Source organism: Podarcis bocagei, assembly GCF_964188305.1.
Source record: "Podarcis bocagei genome assembly, chromosome: 6".
Classification (NCBI taxonomy): Eukaryota; Metazoa; Chordata; class Lepidosauria; order Squamata; family Lacertidae; genus Podarcis; species Podarcis bocagei.
This window is the reverse complement of record NC_138130.1, coordinates 79529271-79548684: the sequence shown is the minus strand read 5'-3', so window position 1 is coordinate 79548684 and position 19414 is coordinate 79529271. Positions and strand designations below refer to the sequence as shown.

General features: G+C 38.5%; 1 protein-coding gene across 3 annotated transcripts in view; it reads left to right on the top strand.

Annotated features, from left to right (window-relative positions):
• Positions 1-19414, top strand: part of NBEA (neurobeachin) — a 366730-nt gene that overhangs the window by 97669 nt on the left and 249647 nt on the right. For all 3 annotated transcript variants that reach the window (XM_081197851.1, XM_081197850.1, XM_081197849.1), the window contains 3 exons: positions 9202-9640; positions 13943-14097; positions 15786-15912. In XM_081197851.1, coding sequence (XP_081053977.1) covers positions 9202-9640; positions 13943-14097; positions 15786-15912 — 721 coding nt within the window. The remainder of the gene's footprint in view (positions 1-9201; positions 9641-13942; positions 14098-15785; positions 15913-19414) is intronic.

The window sequence follows — 19414 nt, the reverse complement described above, 5'->3', positions numbered from 1 at the left end:
TATTTTAAAAAGAATTGGCCAGTAGGTTACATTTCAGGTCATTAATTCATTTTGGTAGACAATCTTATGGATAGTCTACAATTACTAAGATGATAGTGTTTCAATTAGATCCCAACAGGCAAATATTGCCATAGATATGTGAGGCGCTCTAGATTGCGAGCATGCTACCCTGATAGCTATGTGAAATTGCAGTGCCTGAGAAATGGTGTAGTTCAGTGATGAATCAAATATTTTACATGCAGAAGGACATAGCTTCAACCCCTTAATTCCTTTATCCTTTCAGATAAAAGGGGCTCAGGTAGCTGGGAAAGACATAAGTCAGAGACATTAGAGAGTGGTTGATGGACAGAATACGAAGATATTGGCAGACCAGTAGTTTGATCTGCTGTAAAGCAGTTCCTTATTTTAATAAATTTGTTTCCCTTCCCTATAATCAGTTTTGGATATTGACAAAGAAGGTTTTCCAGCAAAAAGTCTACAAGTGGAGTGTGTGAAGTACCCTAATCTGGTGGGATCACAATTAAAACATTTGCAAATCAACATCTTGTATATGATTTAGAGACCTAGATAGAAAGTATTTTCCTTTTTCCATAGCAGTGTGTGTGCATAAAATTTCATGTGTGTGGTTAGGAAAAAAAGATAGTGAAAAATAACTGTTCCAAGAGGCCATCCAATAGAATGTCTGCTGGTCTTTCAAATATTTGGGGCTGTAAGCACTGAAGTGAGCACCTTGAATTGGGTTCAGAAACATGCATGCAACTGTTTTAGAACAGGAGTTATATATATATATATATATGAGTTCTAAAGGCAACTCCAGCCAGTTGCCTTTGAACCAGTTTCTGAGTCATTTTCAAGAATAGCCCCACATAGAGCACATTGCGATAATCCAATCTGGAAGTTACCAGAGCATGGAGTACTGTGGCCAAATCATCTCTGCCCAAAGGGTGGCGTACCTGACAATAGTCTGAAGTGCCTCTGTAATGCTTTCCTCCTACCTCTGCAGGTAAGAATGGCCCCACTAAATGAAAACTTCAGAAGTGAAGGTATGATCATTCTGACCAAGAAGATCATAGCAGTTGTTGGAAATTAACTATACTTAGTTAAACAGCCACGACACTGGAGATTCTTTCTCTATTCCTCAATACACTTCAATAATTATTGAAGAAATAAAAAAAAAGCATAAGGCTTGCAAAAAGCTCTGTACAGCACTTCCCAATCGCCTGGTTGTTGAGTGTTTCAGAAACACTGCACAAAGGACTTTGCAACCACTATTAGTCAGCAAAGCACTGCCCCATATGTAATGTGAAATGTAGGCCAAGTGAGTGTGACTTGCCTGAAACAGGTCTGTGGGCCAAATGGAGGTCCAGATTTGCCCTGGGACCAGAGGTCAAATAACAATCTGATGGATTCACTTACCTTCCTAGGATACAAAGACAAGAAGATTAACAGAAGGAATGTTTCCAAAATGACACCATCTATTTACAATATCCCAAATATGGTTAAGAGGTTATTTGGAGACCAGGGTTGCAGTACTTCATCCATATGAAACAATAAAGTTTTGGATCTAAATTAGCTAATGCAGTGTTTCGCAAAGTTGGGTGCCCCCATTATTAAAAATTGTGGAACTTGGTAGACCACTTAAGTTTTTGCTTTGCTTTGTTTTCTGTTGTATAACAAATACTTGGTTAACTTTTGGATTAAATATAAAGAAAAATAAAATAACATGTGCCTGCATCCTCATCAAAACCATATTATCAAAATCACAGGCCCTAGACTGAGGGCCAAGTTGAGATAATCTTGACAGCTCCACATTCTATCCATGTACCTTATGAATAGAGCATACAGCTAGCTAGCGGTCCATGTAGATCAGTTTGAGGACATCTGACCTAGTGGATTACTACTAAGTGTAAGCAGCTACATTAGATAATGAATTAAGTAGTGTGTAGAATCTTAGATTAGATGGCTGATCATGGATAATCAAAGTCAGTAAAGGCTGGTCTTGCTGCTTTTGGGAATTGTTCTTTCTTAAATGAGGGCAGCTTTCCATTACCCTTAATGGAGACAGCAGTTAGATCCCTTTTAAAATCATTTGTATCAATAAATATCCCAGGTAGTGAACAAAAACCCAAGAATAAAACATGTCAAACCACCAAATATATTGCAAAATTAAGGATAAATCTCAGGTATTAAAAAGTACATAAACAGCAGCAAAATAATTTATACCATTGATTTGCAGCAGATTTGCTACATATCCAGCTGCACATATTGGCATTGTTTTATCTCCCATGCTGTGATTATATGATGTGGTTACTGTATAAGTGCAGCTATTCTTGGATGACTCGTCATTTTTCAGCAGTGCCAATCTGACTTCTTTGCTGCTTTGGGGACAGAAATTTATTTAGCAGCCTTGCTGGACATTGTATGCCTAGGAATTACCGGTAATTTAGAAGATTTGACCCCATTGATCTTCATGGACTTCTTGGTGGCTTTCCACACAGTAGCCTGCCAACTGCTGCAGAACTTGGTAGGAATATGAAGGACAGCACTTGTTAAAATCTTTTTTGATAGACCCTTACAAGAGTTGTTAGTTTCATTGGCAGAAAAATGCTTTGGGTCTGGATTTCCTAATTATCAGTCATTGCCTACCACTGGATTAACCATTATACTTGCATGGGCTAAGCAATCAGTCAATAAGGTTTATTGTTGCTAAATTAGGAATTTGCACTGGTTCCAGAATGAGTCTCTGTGCTATTTAATTTCATTTTAACCTAGTTGACTGTAACTTTAATAGCCAATGCTGCACCTGCTACTACAACTTTAATTTTATTTACCTGAAAGTTAGTCCAATTGGACACACTGGAACTTTCTTCCAGAAAAAAATATGTTTAGGATTGGCCTGCCGGAGTGCCAATGGTGGTCCTTCTGTGATGGTATGACCTTAACAGCAGAAGTGTGAGTCAGGCTAATTCCCTGTTCTAGTTATAAGACTAATAGTAATACACTATCAAAACCCTCATTAAATGTTTGCCATTATCATTCTTCTATTGTTGTATTGTCATTGTGAATGTTCTGGTGAATTTGACGTTGATTTCACTTAGAACTTGTTTTTGTGTGTGATGATTGAAATAAACTCATCCTTGTAATCTTGCACTCCCATCTTTTGGTCAATGCTCATAACTCCTTAATAAGACATATAATTTTTATAGAAGATTCTAAGGAAAGCTTTAATTGAAAATGTATTTTAAGTGACTAAACTATAAAAGTTTGAAATTGCTATGCAGTTGCTATTGCAACCTACTTTACTATTTTTGCGTGCTAAGGAATAGGGATGCATTTCTTACTATTCACCCCCAAAACAGTGATGCCTTGCATGCATTCCAGTTGAGGCTTGGAAAGCCTTAAACTTTATTTATTTGATTTGAGTTCTCAGAGCAATTTTGGAGTGAGCTCACAAAGGAGCATTCACTGTTGCCTCTGCCTTTTCCTGCCCAAGGCCTAAGTACTTGCTTTGGAGCAGAGGCACTATTGTGTCCTACAACTGCATATTTTCCTACCAGACTGAACTAGCTCTACTAGAAACATGCTACAAATATCATTTCCACCAGGGATAAAACTCTTGGATGGACTTTTTATTCAGTAGGCTTGAGAAAAACCCTTCCAGGATCCTCTCCTTAACAGTAATTCCAGCAGGAAAAGACACTCTTGTTGGGACCTAGAGGATGCTTACCACCTCCTGCCAATGATTAAGATAATTTCTGGTCATTGGGATAGAGAAAATGGGAGGCAGCTCATAGGATCAAGGTGAACATGGCCCTGCTTGAAGCAGTCTGGAAGTAGGGCTGTGCTTATCTTAATTCGGGTTGCAAGCATTCAAGCTGGGATATGATCCTGTCTTCTGCTGGCATAGATTTTCTGGGGAGGCCAGATTGATGCTAGGGCACTTGTTGATATGACAGGGGTCACATCCTGAAGAGCAGGAACAAGGCAAGGCACTAGTTTAGTCAAGTCTTCTGTTGCAGTCCTACCCAATAGTCTAATAATCCAGTTGAATCCAGTGGTCAACGCTGCCAGATCCAAACTAGAGTGGCAGGGTGGATGACAGCTTGTCATAGAAAGCTCACAGAAGCCAGTGCTCTCTAGGACTTGAGAAGAGCTGTCTTTTGAGGGGCCATTGCCCTATTCTGTAATTGCTGGCTCCTATAGTGATGGTGGATGGAGGCTCGTAACATTATACAGGAGGCAGCAACGAAAACCATCCCAATGAAAAGGAAATGCAAGAAAGCAAAGTGGCTGTCCAACGAGGCCTTACAAATAGTGGGGGAGAGAAGGCTAGCAAAATGCGAGGGAGATAGTGAAAGATACAGGAAATTGAACGCAGATTTCCAAAAAAATAACAAGGAGAGACAAGTAGGCCTTCTTAAACGAGCAATGCAATGCAAAGAAATATAGGAAAACAATAGAATGGGAAAAACCAGAGATCTGTTCAAGAAAATTGGAGATATGAAAGGAACATTTCGTACAAAGATTACCATAATAAAGGACAAAAGTGGAAAGGACCTAACAGAAGCAGAAGACATCAAGAAGAGGTGGCAAGAATACACAGAGGAATTATACCAGAAAGATATGGATGTCTCGTACACCCCAGGTAGTGTGGTTGCTGACCTTGAGCCAGACATCCTGCAGAGTGAAGTCAAATGGGCCTTAGAAAGCACTGCTAATAACAAGGCCAGGGGAAGTGATGGTATTCCAGCTGAACTATTTAAAATTTCAAAAGATGATGCCGTTAAGACTCAATATGCTCAATATGCCAGCAAATTTGGAAAACTCAGCAGTGGCCAGAGATTGGAGAAGATCAGTCTACATCCTAATCCCAAAGAAGGGCAGTGCCAAAGAATGCTCCAACTACCGCACAATTGCACTCATTTCACACGCTAGCAAGGTTATGCTTAAAATTCTACAAGGCAGGCTTAAGCAGTATGTGGACCGAGAACTCCCAGAAGTGTAAGATGGATTTCGAAGGGGCAGAGGAACCAGAGACCAAATTGCAAACATGCGCTGGATTATGGAGAAAGCTAGAGAGTTCCAGAAAGACATCTACTTCTGCTTCATTGACTATGCAAAAGCCTTTGACTGTGTCGACCACAGCAAACTATGGCAAGTTCTTAAAGAAATGGGAGTGCCTGATCACCTCATCTGTCTCCTGAGAAATCTCTATGTGGGACAAGAAGCTACAGTTAAAACTGGATATGGAACAACTGATTGGTTCAAAATTGGGAAAGGAGTACGGCAAGGCTGTATATTGTCTCCCTGCTTATTTAACTTATATGCAGAATTCATCATGCGAAAGGCTGGACTGGATGAATCCCAAGCCGGAATTAAGATCGCCAGAAGAAATATCAACAACCTCAGATATGCAGATGACACACTCTTGATGGCAGAAAGTGAGGAGGAATTAAAGAACCTTTTAATGAGGGTGAAAGAAGAGAGCGCAAAATATGGTCTGAAGCTCAACATCAAAAAAACGAAGATCATGGCCACTGGTCCCATCACCTCCTGGTAAATAGAAGGGGGAGAAATAGAGGCAGTGAGAGATTTTACTTTCTTGGGCTCCATTATCACTGCAAATGGTGACAGCAGTCACGAAACGCCTGCTTCTTGGGAGGAAAGCAATGACAAACCTAGACAGCATCTTAAAAAGCAGAGACACCACCTTGCCAACAAAGGTCCATATAGTTAAAGCTATGGTTTTCCCAGTAGTGATGTATGGAAGTGAGAGCTGGACCATAAAGAAGGCTGATCGCTGAAGAATTGATGCTTTTGAATTATGGTGCTGGAGGAGACTCTTGAGAGTCCCATGGACTGCAAGAAGATCAAACCTCTCCATTCTCAAGGAAATTAGCCCTGAGTGCTCACTGGAAGGACAGATTGTGAAGCTGAGGCTCCAATACTTTGGCCACCTTATGAGAAGAGAAGACTCCCTGGAAAAGACCCTGATGTTGGGAAAGATGGAGGGCACAAGGAGAAGGGGACGACAGAGGATGAGATGGTTGGACAGTGTTCTCGAAGCTACGAACATGAGTCTGACCAAACTGCGGGAGGAGTGGAAGACAGGAGTGCCTGGCGTCCTCTGGTCCATGGGGTGCAATAAGGCCACATTCTTTGGCCTGTCCTGTGCGATCTGGGGCTAGAGGAAATGGCTTTCCAGATGATAACTCTACCTCATCCAAGTCTACTGCTGAGCCAGACAAAGGATTGGAGCCTGTTTTTATTTTCTTTCATAAAGAGAGAAGGTTAGCTTCCAACTTGGGATAAAATACCTATGTGTTGGATAAATCATTGAAATGATAGCTTTGTATCAACTCTTTTGAATTTATTCGTGTAGGCAAAAATAGATAAGCATGCTTCAAAAATCTCAGCAAATCAAGGCATGCTGAGAAAAGCACATAAGAAGCTATCTCATACTGAACCAGAATCTTAGTCCATCGATCTCAATAATGCCCACACTGACTGGCAGGGTGTCTACAGGGTTTCAATCAGGCATCCCCAGCCCTACCTGCAGATGCCAGGTATTGAAACTGGTGTCCTCTGCATGCAAAGCAGATGCTCTAGCACTGAGCCACAGCCCTTCCCCAAAAGAATGAGGTCATCCCAGAAACCAATTTACATAACTAACGTCATTATTTTATTGCTTTGGTGTAATAAATGAACTCTGCAATTACAGTGAAAAATGGTAGGAAAGAGGCATCTGGCACCCAACTGTTTTCTTCCAGACAAGGTTAAAATTACCAGGTTTAGCATTTCTCCTTCCTTTGTCTACTGCTATGTCTTAATGCTACAGTAAACTGATGAGGATCGTTGAAAGCTTTGACAGCAGGTTTATAAATTATAACCTAAACACATGTAATTGGTTATCATTTTTGCTGCTGCCCCTCTTTAGTTTTCCTTGTACCTAAGTAGGTGTAAAAGGTCAACTTTGTGATAAAACTCGAAGATCAGAGGCACACGGTTTTATGAAATAGAGAAAATTGGTGTTTAATGCCGAAATCTTAACAGAAAGGAAAAAAGGTAATTTCTGAAATAAAAAATATGGTTGCTCTGGCATCCTGAGAAAGGTGAGAGGAGTGCCTGCGTGTGGCATGAGCACCTCTTCCATTATGTGATTGTTTAGTCTGCTCAGGTGTTGCCTGTTAGCACTCATGCAGAGGTTCCAGTCTCTGTGGCAGCGTACACCATTCTTTCACTACAATGGGATAAAGGCTTGGGAAGATGGAGTTGCTATGTTCCATATCCTTTGACTTCTGAAGAAGATCAGAATTGGCCTGGGGGATGGGTGAATTTAAAAGGGTCAAAGCATAGTAGCAAGTCCCTTTCTCCCTTTCCACAGCTGTTTTACGTGCTTGAAAACCACACAGGTGAAATATATCATGCAATTACCTTACCTATACTCTGTTGCCAGAGATCTCCCCTTAAAATCATTTTGAGAGTACTCCATTGGAGTTATAAAGGTTAGTTGTTTAATTGGTTGCACTTTGTTTGCTCCAATTTGCTTAATTTGAATTCTCTCTCCCTCTCCCTTTCTTCTTCAGACTTTTTAATGTAAACATTTATAGGCCTTTGCAACAATGTAGTGTTATGATAGAGCAACTTTCCATAACTTTTTCCTAAGCTTGACTGGGGATTTCTGATATTTTGAAAAATTGTCGACATAAAACAATTGTTCTTAGTAGGATCAAATGAGATGTAGTACAGTGGTTAAAGAGTGTGATGTGAAACCCTTAATGTAAATTTCACTTCAGCAATGCACCTTCTAGTTGGCCATCAACAAGCTGCTTTTCTCTAGAGCACAGTCTCCTGTCTACAGCATGAAGATGATAATATTGGCCTACCCGGACACGACTAAACGACTAAACAACAACAACAGGCCTGTTTCAAGGATTACTAAAATAATATATGTGCAGCTCTTTAAACTCACAGGGAAAGTACTATATAAATGCTGCTCCTGTTAATAAATATGTCTAGAGACAGCCTTTCACAAAATTGTCATAAATAAAATGGCCAGCAGTTTAGAAAGTAAATTATGGTAATAGTTATTATTAATAAAAAAGTGTACATTGAAGTTATTTACATATTACAATAATGGGCTGTCAGTATTGCACTGAAGAGTGGAAAAACCTGGGTTCAACTACTCATTCAGCCACAAATGTTACTGGTTGACTTTGATCCAGGTAAAATATCTTAGCCTCACAGGGTTGTTGTGCGGATGAGGAGAAACACCATGTATGCCACACTGAGCTTTTTGGAGGAAGAGAGGATAGAAATGCAGTGGATTAAGCTGAAATGTTAGCTACTGAATATGTTTGTCAGTTTCAGGAAATAGGGCACTTCGATTATGTTTGATTTGAAGCATTCTTAAAACTAAATGTGACTGAAATCAAATAAGTAATATTTACATTTGTGATATTTAGCTCTTAGTTTACATATAATCTACTTAGCAAACTATTTGGCTCGTAATTTAGGCTGTCCTCAGTTATGGAGTGTCCTCATATCTTTGATTTCCTTGTGCAACTGTGGGTAGGATGGTAGGAAGCCATTTGGAATGTTTGGTATTCTTGAATCAGGAGAGAATCTATATTTTTCACATAATTATGTAAAAAAATAGTTTGTCTTTTATCAACATGCTCAAAAAATGAAAATATAACAGTAGAGAATAATATTATCCCTAAGATCTGGAATTCCTGTTTCTGGAATGCTATAGATCATTTGAATTGGGAAATTGTTCAGTGGCTTCTTTTTGAAAGAGGAAGCAAGTACGCAGGTTGTAGCTACCTGGACTCATTTATTTAGAGGTCAGAACTGTGTGTGCCAGGTAGGTGGCCTATCTTAAAACCCCATAACTACCTTGTTGCTCTCAAGTGTGGTGGAGGACAGTAACCTGTTACTAGTGTAAAACGAAGATTTAACTCTTATTCCAGTCAGCTTCTCTATGTAGGAATGTGGCACACCATCCTGTATTTTACCTGAGGTACCAAAATGTCTTAGGCTGGCTCTGGAGTTCAGTTTCATAACATGTTCATCACGGTGTGCCTCTTAGGTGTGCCTCTACCAGCACACCTAGAGTTTTGTCCTCTATTGATAAAAGATTATTGATACAGGAATGCTAATTTTCAAGCTTAGTTTTTTTAAAATAATTTTGTTTTGCAGAGACTCCTGCTGTATTTCCAGATAATATAAAAGAAAAAGAAACTCCGACGCCAGTTGAAGATATTCAGCTGGAAAGCTCCATTCCTCATACCGATTCTGGAATTGGAGAGGAGCAAATGCCCAGTATCTTGAACGGAACAGACTTAGAAACAAGCACAGGTCCTGATGCTATGAGTGAATTACTGTCTACTTTGTCTTCTGAGGTGAAGAAATCTCAGGAAAGTTTAACAGAAAGCCCCAGTGAAATTCTGAAACCTGCATCCTCAATATCAAGTATCAGCCAAAGCAAGGGCATCAATGTCAAGGAAATATTAAAAAGTCTGGTGGCAGCCCCTGTTGAAATTGCAGAATGTGGGCCTGATCCTATTCCGTACCCTGATCCTGCACTAAAGAGAGAAGCTCAGCCTATTCTCCCAATGCAGTATCACTCCTTTGACAGGTATATGGCATGATTGATTCACTTACTATGATATATTCATATCGGCACTTGAACGTATATATTGTCTGTAATATGTTGATAAAGACTGTGCAGTGAAAATACAGCTGGTTTACATCTATGTGCACTGCCTTACTATAAACAGTCCCTATTGTTTATGGGAAAGGTATCTGGATTGCATTGTGTCTTTTAACAGCTAAGTCTAATTAGTAGTCAATGAACATATCTACTTTATAAAGCTATAACTTTCCTCAACATAAAACAAAGCTTTTCATCCTGAAATACAAAAGTGAAAGAAAAGAGCCAAAAAAAATATTAAGGCAAAGTATTCACAGTGTCAGCCACTTAATTTTTTCATAGTTAGCTTTGAGACCATTTGCATCAGGCAGTCTTTCAATCAGAACCTTATTCACTGGACCCTTAACACTTCACATGTGGTTGTTAACTGTTATTGTAACGAGAAGGGGAGAAGGTGTAATTAAAACATGCACCTCCCAGAGTGGCTGGGGAACCACAGTCATTTGGGTGGGGTACAAATAATAAAATTAGTAATATTATTATCATTTATAAACTTAAGGAAGTATACAGGAAACTTCAAACACTTGTTAAAATAGTCGTGGTGCACTTGGAGAGAATTCATTATGCATGTTGATCTGTATTTGCAAATCATGTGTTTTCTTTTTAAAGTTCATTGCTGTAGTTCCTACTGTGTATGGTATTGCCCAGTTCACACATCATGCTAAACCATAGTGGGTAACCTCTAATGTGTTCCACCATCCCCTGTTCAACAAACCAGGACTGAGCACATGGTTTCATAAACTTGTTTGACTCAGTTAACTAGAAATAGAATAAACCAGAGTGTCCCTAATTTGGTCATAATGGTAAACTGCAGTTTCCTCAAAACTGAAAGTGGAAGCTTTCAATCTCCACATGTGTGATAGAGGAAATGAGGTTTGCTCACTGCAGTTCCTACAATGCTAAAAAAAGGGGTTTGACATGACCATCTGTGTTGGTTTAACAAGAACTTATTTTTCCAAACTATGCATGCAGCTACTGGCCACGGGCTTATTCAAGCCCCTTTGATATCACTAGAGAGTCTTAACAATCTCATTATTAGCATTCTGAACCACTATCTCTGCAGGATTGCGGTGTTTCTTGCAAATTTCCAAATCACCGCAGGGATTTTTTTTTAGAGCATTAAAGTATCTAAATGCCAGGTGTTTTTCCCTCCAGTTGCTTAGTTTAATAATAAACTGTAAAAAATAATAATGTTTAAATGTCCAAAATCGCACAGAAATTAAGCGCTCATAATCATACAGAAGTTACAATGAAAGGAATATGTTGAAGAAACAGAAGTGGTAGAATCTTAACAGTGCTGTCTTATGAAACATTATGAACATTATAATTCATTTCAAAGTACACAGAATTGGAAATGTAAAAGCAGAGAAACATGTTTCAGCGTATCTCACGGAATAGGTCTTCTGTGTAGTTAATGTATTCAGCAGTTCAAGTACTATCGAATGTAAATGATGAGGTGATATTGATGAAAGGAGGGATTGAGGTCTCGGGGGGCGCTGATGACGGATTGAACAGAAGCGCCCTTGCACTGCACGTAACTCAAGTCTGTCGTCTTCACTACTCAAAGCCATAATGGAAGGTGGCAGTCTGAAATGAGTTGCCACGGCAAAGAGTATTATTTTTGAAATGCTTTCACACAAATCACTAGGCCCTGCATACAACTTAGTTTCATGCTTTAATGTCATCAGGAGGCACAAATTGGTGTGTCTAATTGTTTGCCACCTGCCAGCAAAATGAGCTGCCAGCTAGCCAGACGGGTTTGATTGTCCGTCAGCCATTCAATAGATTGAGAGTGACAACATCAAAAATTTCACTTCAAACTCTGAAGCTTTGAGCAGCTTTTCAGAGACCTCTTCCCCACAAGTGCTTCTGGACAACTGCATTTTTCAATCAGTTTCAATATATTGTTGCCTTCTGCCTCATCTGTCTTAAGGTAGTTGTAATTACATTATGAGCTATATAAACAGATTTTTCTGGCCCTGGAGTCTGGACTCATCTTAAAATCACATCAAAATAACGCGTGGACCATATTTGTAGAAGCACAAGTTGCTCTAGACTTACAACTGTTCTAGAGTAAACATAACAAATTCTCTTTTTATATTTTTCTCTAAATTATTAACAAATATGCATATACTACATATTGCCACAGTTACTATTTTTTTTTAAAAAAAACTTAGTGAGTTTACATACTTTTGTAAACCAAGAAATCTTTAATAAAAAAATACATTAAAAAATCTTCATTTTTTTTAGTCTTCCACAGAGAAGAGGTCTGGTATATTACTCAGCGTTGGCTATGTCTTGCTTGAAAGCATCCTGTTGTTAAAGTAACCTTTTTAAAAATAATAATAATACAGGGATTGCAGATGTAAAAATATACTTGTAGATCATGATCTAAAAGTATGTACACCAGTGTGTTGTTGTTTCTTCCATAAACCCAGTACCAACAATTTCCAAACTGCTTTTTAAACTTCAATAAATTTAAGAAGCAGGATGCCTAAAAGAGAACATAGCAACATGGAGCACGTGTTATTTGGAAGCAGCTTCCCTTCCACCCATTTTCCCACTAAACCTCCAAAGTGTTGCTTAAACTACAGGGATTTATTAACAGGAGAAGCCGGGGGAGAAACTGTTCATGGTGTGCATTTTAGTCTCTAGATTCTATAACTGCCTTTTTGGGGGGAGATGTTCATTCACAATTTAACTGGGAACTTCATGTAACTTTCACACATCTAATGTAAAAGCTAACTGCATTCAGAGCACTTTAAAAATGCACTAATTCTGAAAATATTTGTGTTTTATTCAAGGTTTTCATTGCTCAAAGTACAAAATCTTTTGTTCTACATATATTCGTGACCACATATGTAATGAGTAAGCATATGAACTGTTTGCCTTGGCCATTTAGCAATAGCATTTTAAACTCTAAAGAATTCACTAGCCTGCCTGAGCATCTAAACAGGGTCTTTGGATTGTGGCCTTTGTGTGTTCAGGCCCTTGAAAGTATCATTTGCTCCAAAAGTGTGATTTTTGTTGTATCTAAAAAAATTAAACAGTTCAGTTTAAATACTACTTTTAATCTTAAATTTCTCTTTGCTGTATTTTGATTGTTATTTTATACTTTGAAACTGAAACATGCACAGTAGGATGTTCTGCCTGTTGCACAAATTCTTGTATTTTTTTTTAGCTTTATGTTATACTGCACAGTCCTGAAACCTTTTATTTTGTCACTGATTTATATTTCCAACAAATGTTTACACTAATACAGATAATCCAGTTCTCTTATTAACTAGTGAAAATGAATCATCACTTGTGTGTGTGTGTTTTGTGTGTGTGTGTGTTCAATATATATTGAATATATTAAGATCGATGATGTGTCCTTACAGGTAAAGGGGTTGAACCTGGAGTCAGAAATTGTAGCAACTATACCAGGGATGGGCGACCTTTGGCCCAGGGTCCGAATGCAGCCCTCCAGAGTCCTCTATCTAGTCCTTGGGACTCTATCTAGTCCTTGGGACTTTCCCTAGGTTACATTCTCTTCGTGGGCCACATGCCTCATGCTCCATGCTCAAATGCTTTTTCCTGGCTGGAAGATTTCTTTGAACTTTGATAATGTCTCTTATTTGCCTAGTTGGTAGATAGATAGCTATGGATTTGAGTGGTTGGGTAGAGACCTCTGGCATGTGTGTTACTGGAATGTAACCTACTGTACACATCCATTGCTCTGGCTACTTTTGCTCCCAGAAAGTTGCCACAAGAGAATATATCCCTTAGGCTGAAAAGCATTCCCCACCCTTGCTCTATAACAGGGCAGTCCAAGGGCCTGGGAGAGTATTTTGACACAGAGCCTCCTGGCCACACACTGCATTGTGGGGCGAGGAGCACAGCCAAAATTTGGAAAACCCCTCCAGCCTTCACACTGCTTTCCCAAGGCTGGGGAAGCTCTAACTTGACTTTGGGAAGGAGGCCGGAGAAGTCTAGGACCCTATCAGGGAACCTCAAAAGCCTAGTGCCTTGCTTACCAAGCTTTGTAAAAGCGGCGTGAGGACTGGAGGGGGCACCAAATATTGTTGAGCGCCGCCAAAAAAGGCCTTGGGGACCGCATGTGACCCTCGGGCCGTGTGTTCGACTACTCTGTTCTAGAACATAAATATTAATTGGCCCTTTTCCACAAAGGGGATTGAGTTGTCACAGTAACCTTTTCTGATTTTGTGTTTATTTCTTCCTCTGCAGGAGTGTTGTAGTGCCAGTGAAAAAACCTCCTCCTGGAAGCCTAGCTGTGACCACAGTTGGAACTGCCACAACTGGAGGTGGACTCCCACCTAGTAGTACACCTAATATATTTGCTGCTACAGGAGCTACACCAAAAAGTATGATTAATACAACAGGTATTGTCCTTAGATATTTTTGTGAATCTTGTTTTTTTCTTTCTGCTCATTTTTGTTGGTATAATTTTGGTATCTTTTTTGTGTTTGAAGTACTTCTGTAGTAAGTGCCTCTAAGCATTCTCACTCTCTAACCCTGCTCAGGCACAAGATTATCTCCAGCTGAACCATTTTGATAAGCAAACATACTGCATTTTACATTGGATCCATCTGATCTCCCAAAATTTTCTGTGCAATTTGGTCAATTGTAGAAAAAGGACGAAAATATTGTGGCTCACTGGAAACATTTAATTGTATTATAGTGTGTCGGTTGCCTGCAAATTTCTCTAAGAAGTCTCAGAGTCCTTGACTTTTTATTGATTTAGTGTAAGTCGTCTTATGCTTGAATCTACCTGAGTAGGCATTCATTAAAAAAATATATGGGGGAGTTAATTGCTACCATTCCTCTCATTTCCCATTTGAAATATTTACTGGAATAACTATTCTGAAAATGTTGTTGTATGGGGTTTTCAGATGTTTAATAACATAATTGTTAATCAAGGGCCCTGTACACGTATTTCAATATAACTGTGGATGATTGCTTGCTCTATGCTAGCTGCATTTGGGTAAATTATATCCTTTTCCTTCATGTCTTTTCATTTACCCTGTATGTATTATATGTCAGTTGCAAACATATGCCAACAATAATGTCCATAGTAATTTTAGCCTGTTCTAGGCAGCTTTTCTCAGTACATCCAGATGCTGTCCAGCTTATAATATTTCCTAGGGGGGTTTCTTTCAACCAGCACATAGCACTGAACAATTTACTGCAGAGTGAAGATTTCACTTTAGTCATTTAGGATGCAGTTCAAGTCACACTTTCCTGGTAGCAAGTCGTGTTGCTGTTGATTACAGCAGAATTTAAATTGCGTTAACATGCAAAGGATTGTACTGTTTGAGACATTTTCTGTCCCCCAATTCCCCTTTTCTGCTTAGTTTTGTATGATACTGAAAAAGTTTTGTAGGTTTTTTTTTTTAATGAGAAATCAGATTGTATTGCTGAGTTAGAGTAGTGAATTGTCATATGGGGATGACAATAGTTTAGACCTGGATTTTAAATTTTAGTATTTAAATCATGATGAATGTTTAAACAACAGGAATCGGTTTGGAAAATAGTATTTGAAGGTGAATATTTTTGAGCCATGTGTGTAACCCTTTCCTGTCATTTGTATTGTATACTCTTGTAGATTAAGTTATCCTTACTAGCCCCTCCTCAGTACAATAATTTGATATTGAGTCACCCTTCCCCCATGGCAGTCAAAACATTGTTATGGGAGGAATTTGAAATGGTTTAAATATATATAGCAGGATGTTAACCTCAGGATGTGAAAGGGAATAGATTTAACCATATGAAACTTTTTTGAGTACTTTCTGGTTGAGTACATTCAGATGGATCCAGACTTTAATCCCACTGAAATTTTGACTAGTTTAAGAGCCATTGATTTCAGTGTGACTAAAGCATGATTAATATAGGTTAGTTACCAGCACCTTACATTGGGGGAAGCTTTTCTGCTTAATTTTTGTCTCATGAGCTATTTGTAAAAGAATAATAAGTCAATCGTTCCTGAGTTACGATGTTCCGAAAATATGTTTATTTACTGTGAAGTTGATGCATTGTTTTTCAGACTGAATGTACTCTATTTTGGGGATAGGTGCAGTGGATTCTGGATCGTCATCGTCATCGTCGTCCTCTAGTTTTGTGAATGGTGCTACCAGTAAGAACCTACCAGCTGTTCAGACAGTTGCACCAATGCCAGAGGATTCAGCTGAAAACATGAGGTATAGTTTATAAATTGTTCTAGGAGGTGGACCGGTTGGCAGTTTCTAGTGGACCACCTAGAACCTGCTCATTACAAGGATTCTTGAACAGAGTTCTGGGCTAGGTAGATCTTTGTTTCATCTAGCTAAATGTCCTATATGGCCTTAAGCAGAAATATAGACTCACAATTAAGATAGAATAGCTATACATTTACCAGTTGAGAACCTTTGATTTGCATTTTTTTTAAATTGGCATTTTAAAGGATATTGAACTCTTAACATTATAAAATAAAAAGTTAGGCCATGCATAACAGAAATCAGCCTGCTCCTTTTTTTCAGACAACTAGATTTGCCTTCATATATTTTCATGGAAAACTAGCATATAAATTTAGAAATAAATAAGGTAAAAATGAAGCGTATAAAATATTCTGTGGAAATTGGGAGTTTATGTTTGTTCTTATCAGTTCAAAGGAAGTGACTAGCAGATTCCAGTTTGGCCAAATCTGCTCCATAATGTCTTGGAGACAAAAAAAAAATAGGTGGAAATAAAGTAGGTTAATATTATCTTCAAATGTAAGCTGGTTGTCATAAATATCAATTGTTATTGAGAGCAGGACAAGAGGCAATGGACTTAGGTCACAGGAGGGTTAAATATTTATGATGATCTCTTAAAATGGATCATGTTGCCTAGAAAAAATATAGATGGGTAATTGTAATCAGAGAGTACAATTTCTCAATTGTACATTTCTCAATATGGAGAATCCTGCCTTGGTGTACAGAGGGCTGGACTACATGACCCTTTCTTAGGAGCTCTGTAACTGTATCATAGATTGCACTGTATCATAGAAAAGAATGTATTTCCCCCCCTTTCCCAATAAATCCTAACTGGCTGATTTCAGAGGGGATTTTAGTGCAAATGGTACAAAGGGATTGATATATTTTGCATCTTTTTTAGGTTTACTGAATGTGAGAAAGGGGTTACTGCAGGGCAGATGGCCAGCTTCCATTGAAATATAATACAGTGTGTAAAACTATGTTTGTTACAAGCTGCTCTTCTGTGTCTTAATAGCCAGTCACATTTTATAAAGCCTATCCATCTTAGTCAAATAACTGTAAAAAAATATATGAACGGATTATGTGCCTAATTTTCTCCTTGCTCACTGATCAATCTAGAAAAAAGCCCGTTATTAGCAAGTCAAAGATTGTGTTACAGGCTTTTTGATAGTCCATTTGGAATGTCGTCTTCTGGCTGGCTTTCTTGGATATTAAAATAGCTATATTGCTTAGGAAATAGTCTATTGATTCCCACTTTGTGATTGTTGAACTGTATTTATTTAAGCATTAATTTCAGAAGTGTGTTTCCTCTGTGATTAAAAATGCTAATAAGTAGAAGTTTCCCCTATGTTTCTTTACATTTTCTTCTATTTCACCATTCAAAATATCATTGGATTTTACATAAAACATGGTTTTCCATAAGTATATATTAAGACAACCTTATTTTTTAAAAGATTTTCCTCTTCCTATGGCCTCTATACTGCACAGTTGCATTTAGTTTACATAGCAAAATAATCAATTTATAACTCTCAATTGCTAAACCCCTTTTCTATGTCTCCAGAGATATATGTTGCATGGGCTTAAAACCCTCTTCCCTACGTGATAAGTTGTACGTAATTCTCATATTTATTTATTTTTGTTAATGCCATTTTTTAGATTGACACACAAACCAAGAAAAAAAACAATCAGCAATCAGCATAATTCTTTATCTTCCCCCTTCTGCATTGTTTTGTGACACTTCTGGTAAAAATGACATTGCTTTTGTGAGCACGTTACAATGAAAACAAAACGCTTCTTCGGAAAGATAAAATTCCAGTAATGGCCAGTTTTATATATATGCTTTTAATTTGTTCCCAAGGGGAAATTCCAATAATCACAAAGAATACAAGCTCTATATCTCTTTACTCAGTTGGATATCCCATGAAGGGCTGGCTTAGGACATTTTGCCACTTGAAGCAAAACAGAAAATGGGGCCGCCCCCACCTCTTCCTCCACCACCATCCCCTCTGCCTCCTCTGCTGCTGAAGCAGCGAGCAGTGTGCTCCTGGGGGTAGATCTGTCTCCAGCCTACGCCATGAGGCGACTACCTCTCCGAGGCTAATTGGTGGGGTGGCCCTGATTCCATGTATATCTTTCCATGTGTATTTATAACAACTGAGTGAGCATTATTGGGTGGGTCGGGGGTAACTTTAGGATAGGTTTGATAGCTGTATCAGAATAAATGCTCAGTAGAACTATGTTGGAGAAAATATACTCTAGGTCCAAGGTGGTTAGGGGCCCCTAGTTTATTTCCCAAAACATGAATGCTTCCCCCTAAAATGAATGCTTAAAATAAAGTACCACAAAATATGTCTTGTGACTACCAAAAATACTCCATGTGTGTGTAGTTTCGCAACTCAGCAAAACATCTGCAAAACATTTATCAACCTTGATAAACAAAAATAAAATACTCTGAGCACCTGCAGTTCCACATTTTAAATTCACTTTTTTCATCCTTATTTTGCTCATTTCCTGCCTTGACCCAGTCACCAACTCTCAGCCTACGCTTCTCCACCTGATTGTTAAGAGACTGAAGGAGGTCTATAATGGATGCGAAAGGGAACTCACATCAAATGTTTGTTTCTTTAACCAGAGTAATATATCTTTGTACTATAAAGCAAAATATTTTTCTCTGGGACCTCACCCCTTCAGATTAGTATAGCTCCAAGGCTTCAATCTGGCTTGATTGTTGTGTGTAAACCCCACTTGTGTTCAGTTGAGCTTATTCTCAGGTTGGATTGATTCCTAAGAGGAGTTAGCTTAGGCCTGTAGCCACTGGAGCTGGGCCTCCATTTAATTTTTTTAAAAGTTTTACAGGTTTACCTTTACAGGCAATATGTTTAGGAAAAACATACATTCTGTGTTTTCCCTAATTGCACAGTAAAAAATAAATAAAACCTGCTTCCATTTTCCTAATGGCAAAACCATTGTGAATAGCTAACAGGATTTAAAAATGTAATAGAATAAATTTAATTCTGTTAAATAATAATTTAATTGTGTTAAAAGTATGATTTGATTTTAAACCCCTCCTTTATAAATTGACTTTGAACATAGTAGGCTGCTTATAAGTTATGTTTTATTTGCAGCAGTACTGACCCCTTCACTATGAACCTTTCCATCCTAAACTCACAAAAAAGCCAAGGCTGAAATCTTGTACCCACCTTGCATGGAGTAAGCCCCATTGTATACAAAGAGATTTGCTTCTCAATAGACATGTATGCCATTTTATTGTAAGTTTACTATACATTGAATTCTTCGTGAGAGCCTGGACGTAAGCGCCTGCATAGCCTCTTTGCAAAGTTTTCACATTATGAAGTTACAAAATGTAGGTCTTTAGAACTGTGGAGATTACAAGGCCTTGAAAAAGAGGCAGAAACAGGAAAGAAAAGTACAGGAAATGGTAGGGGGAAACAGCAGGTCTTAGGATCCC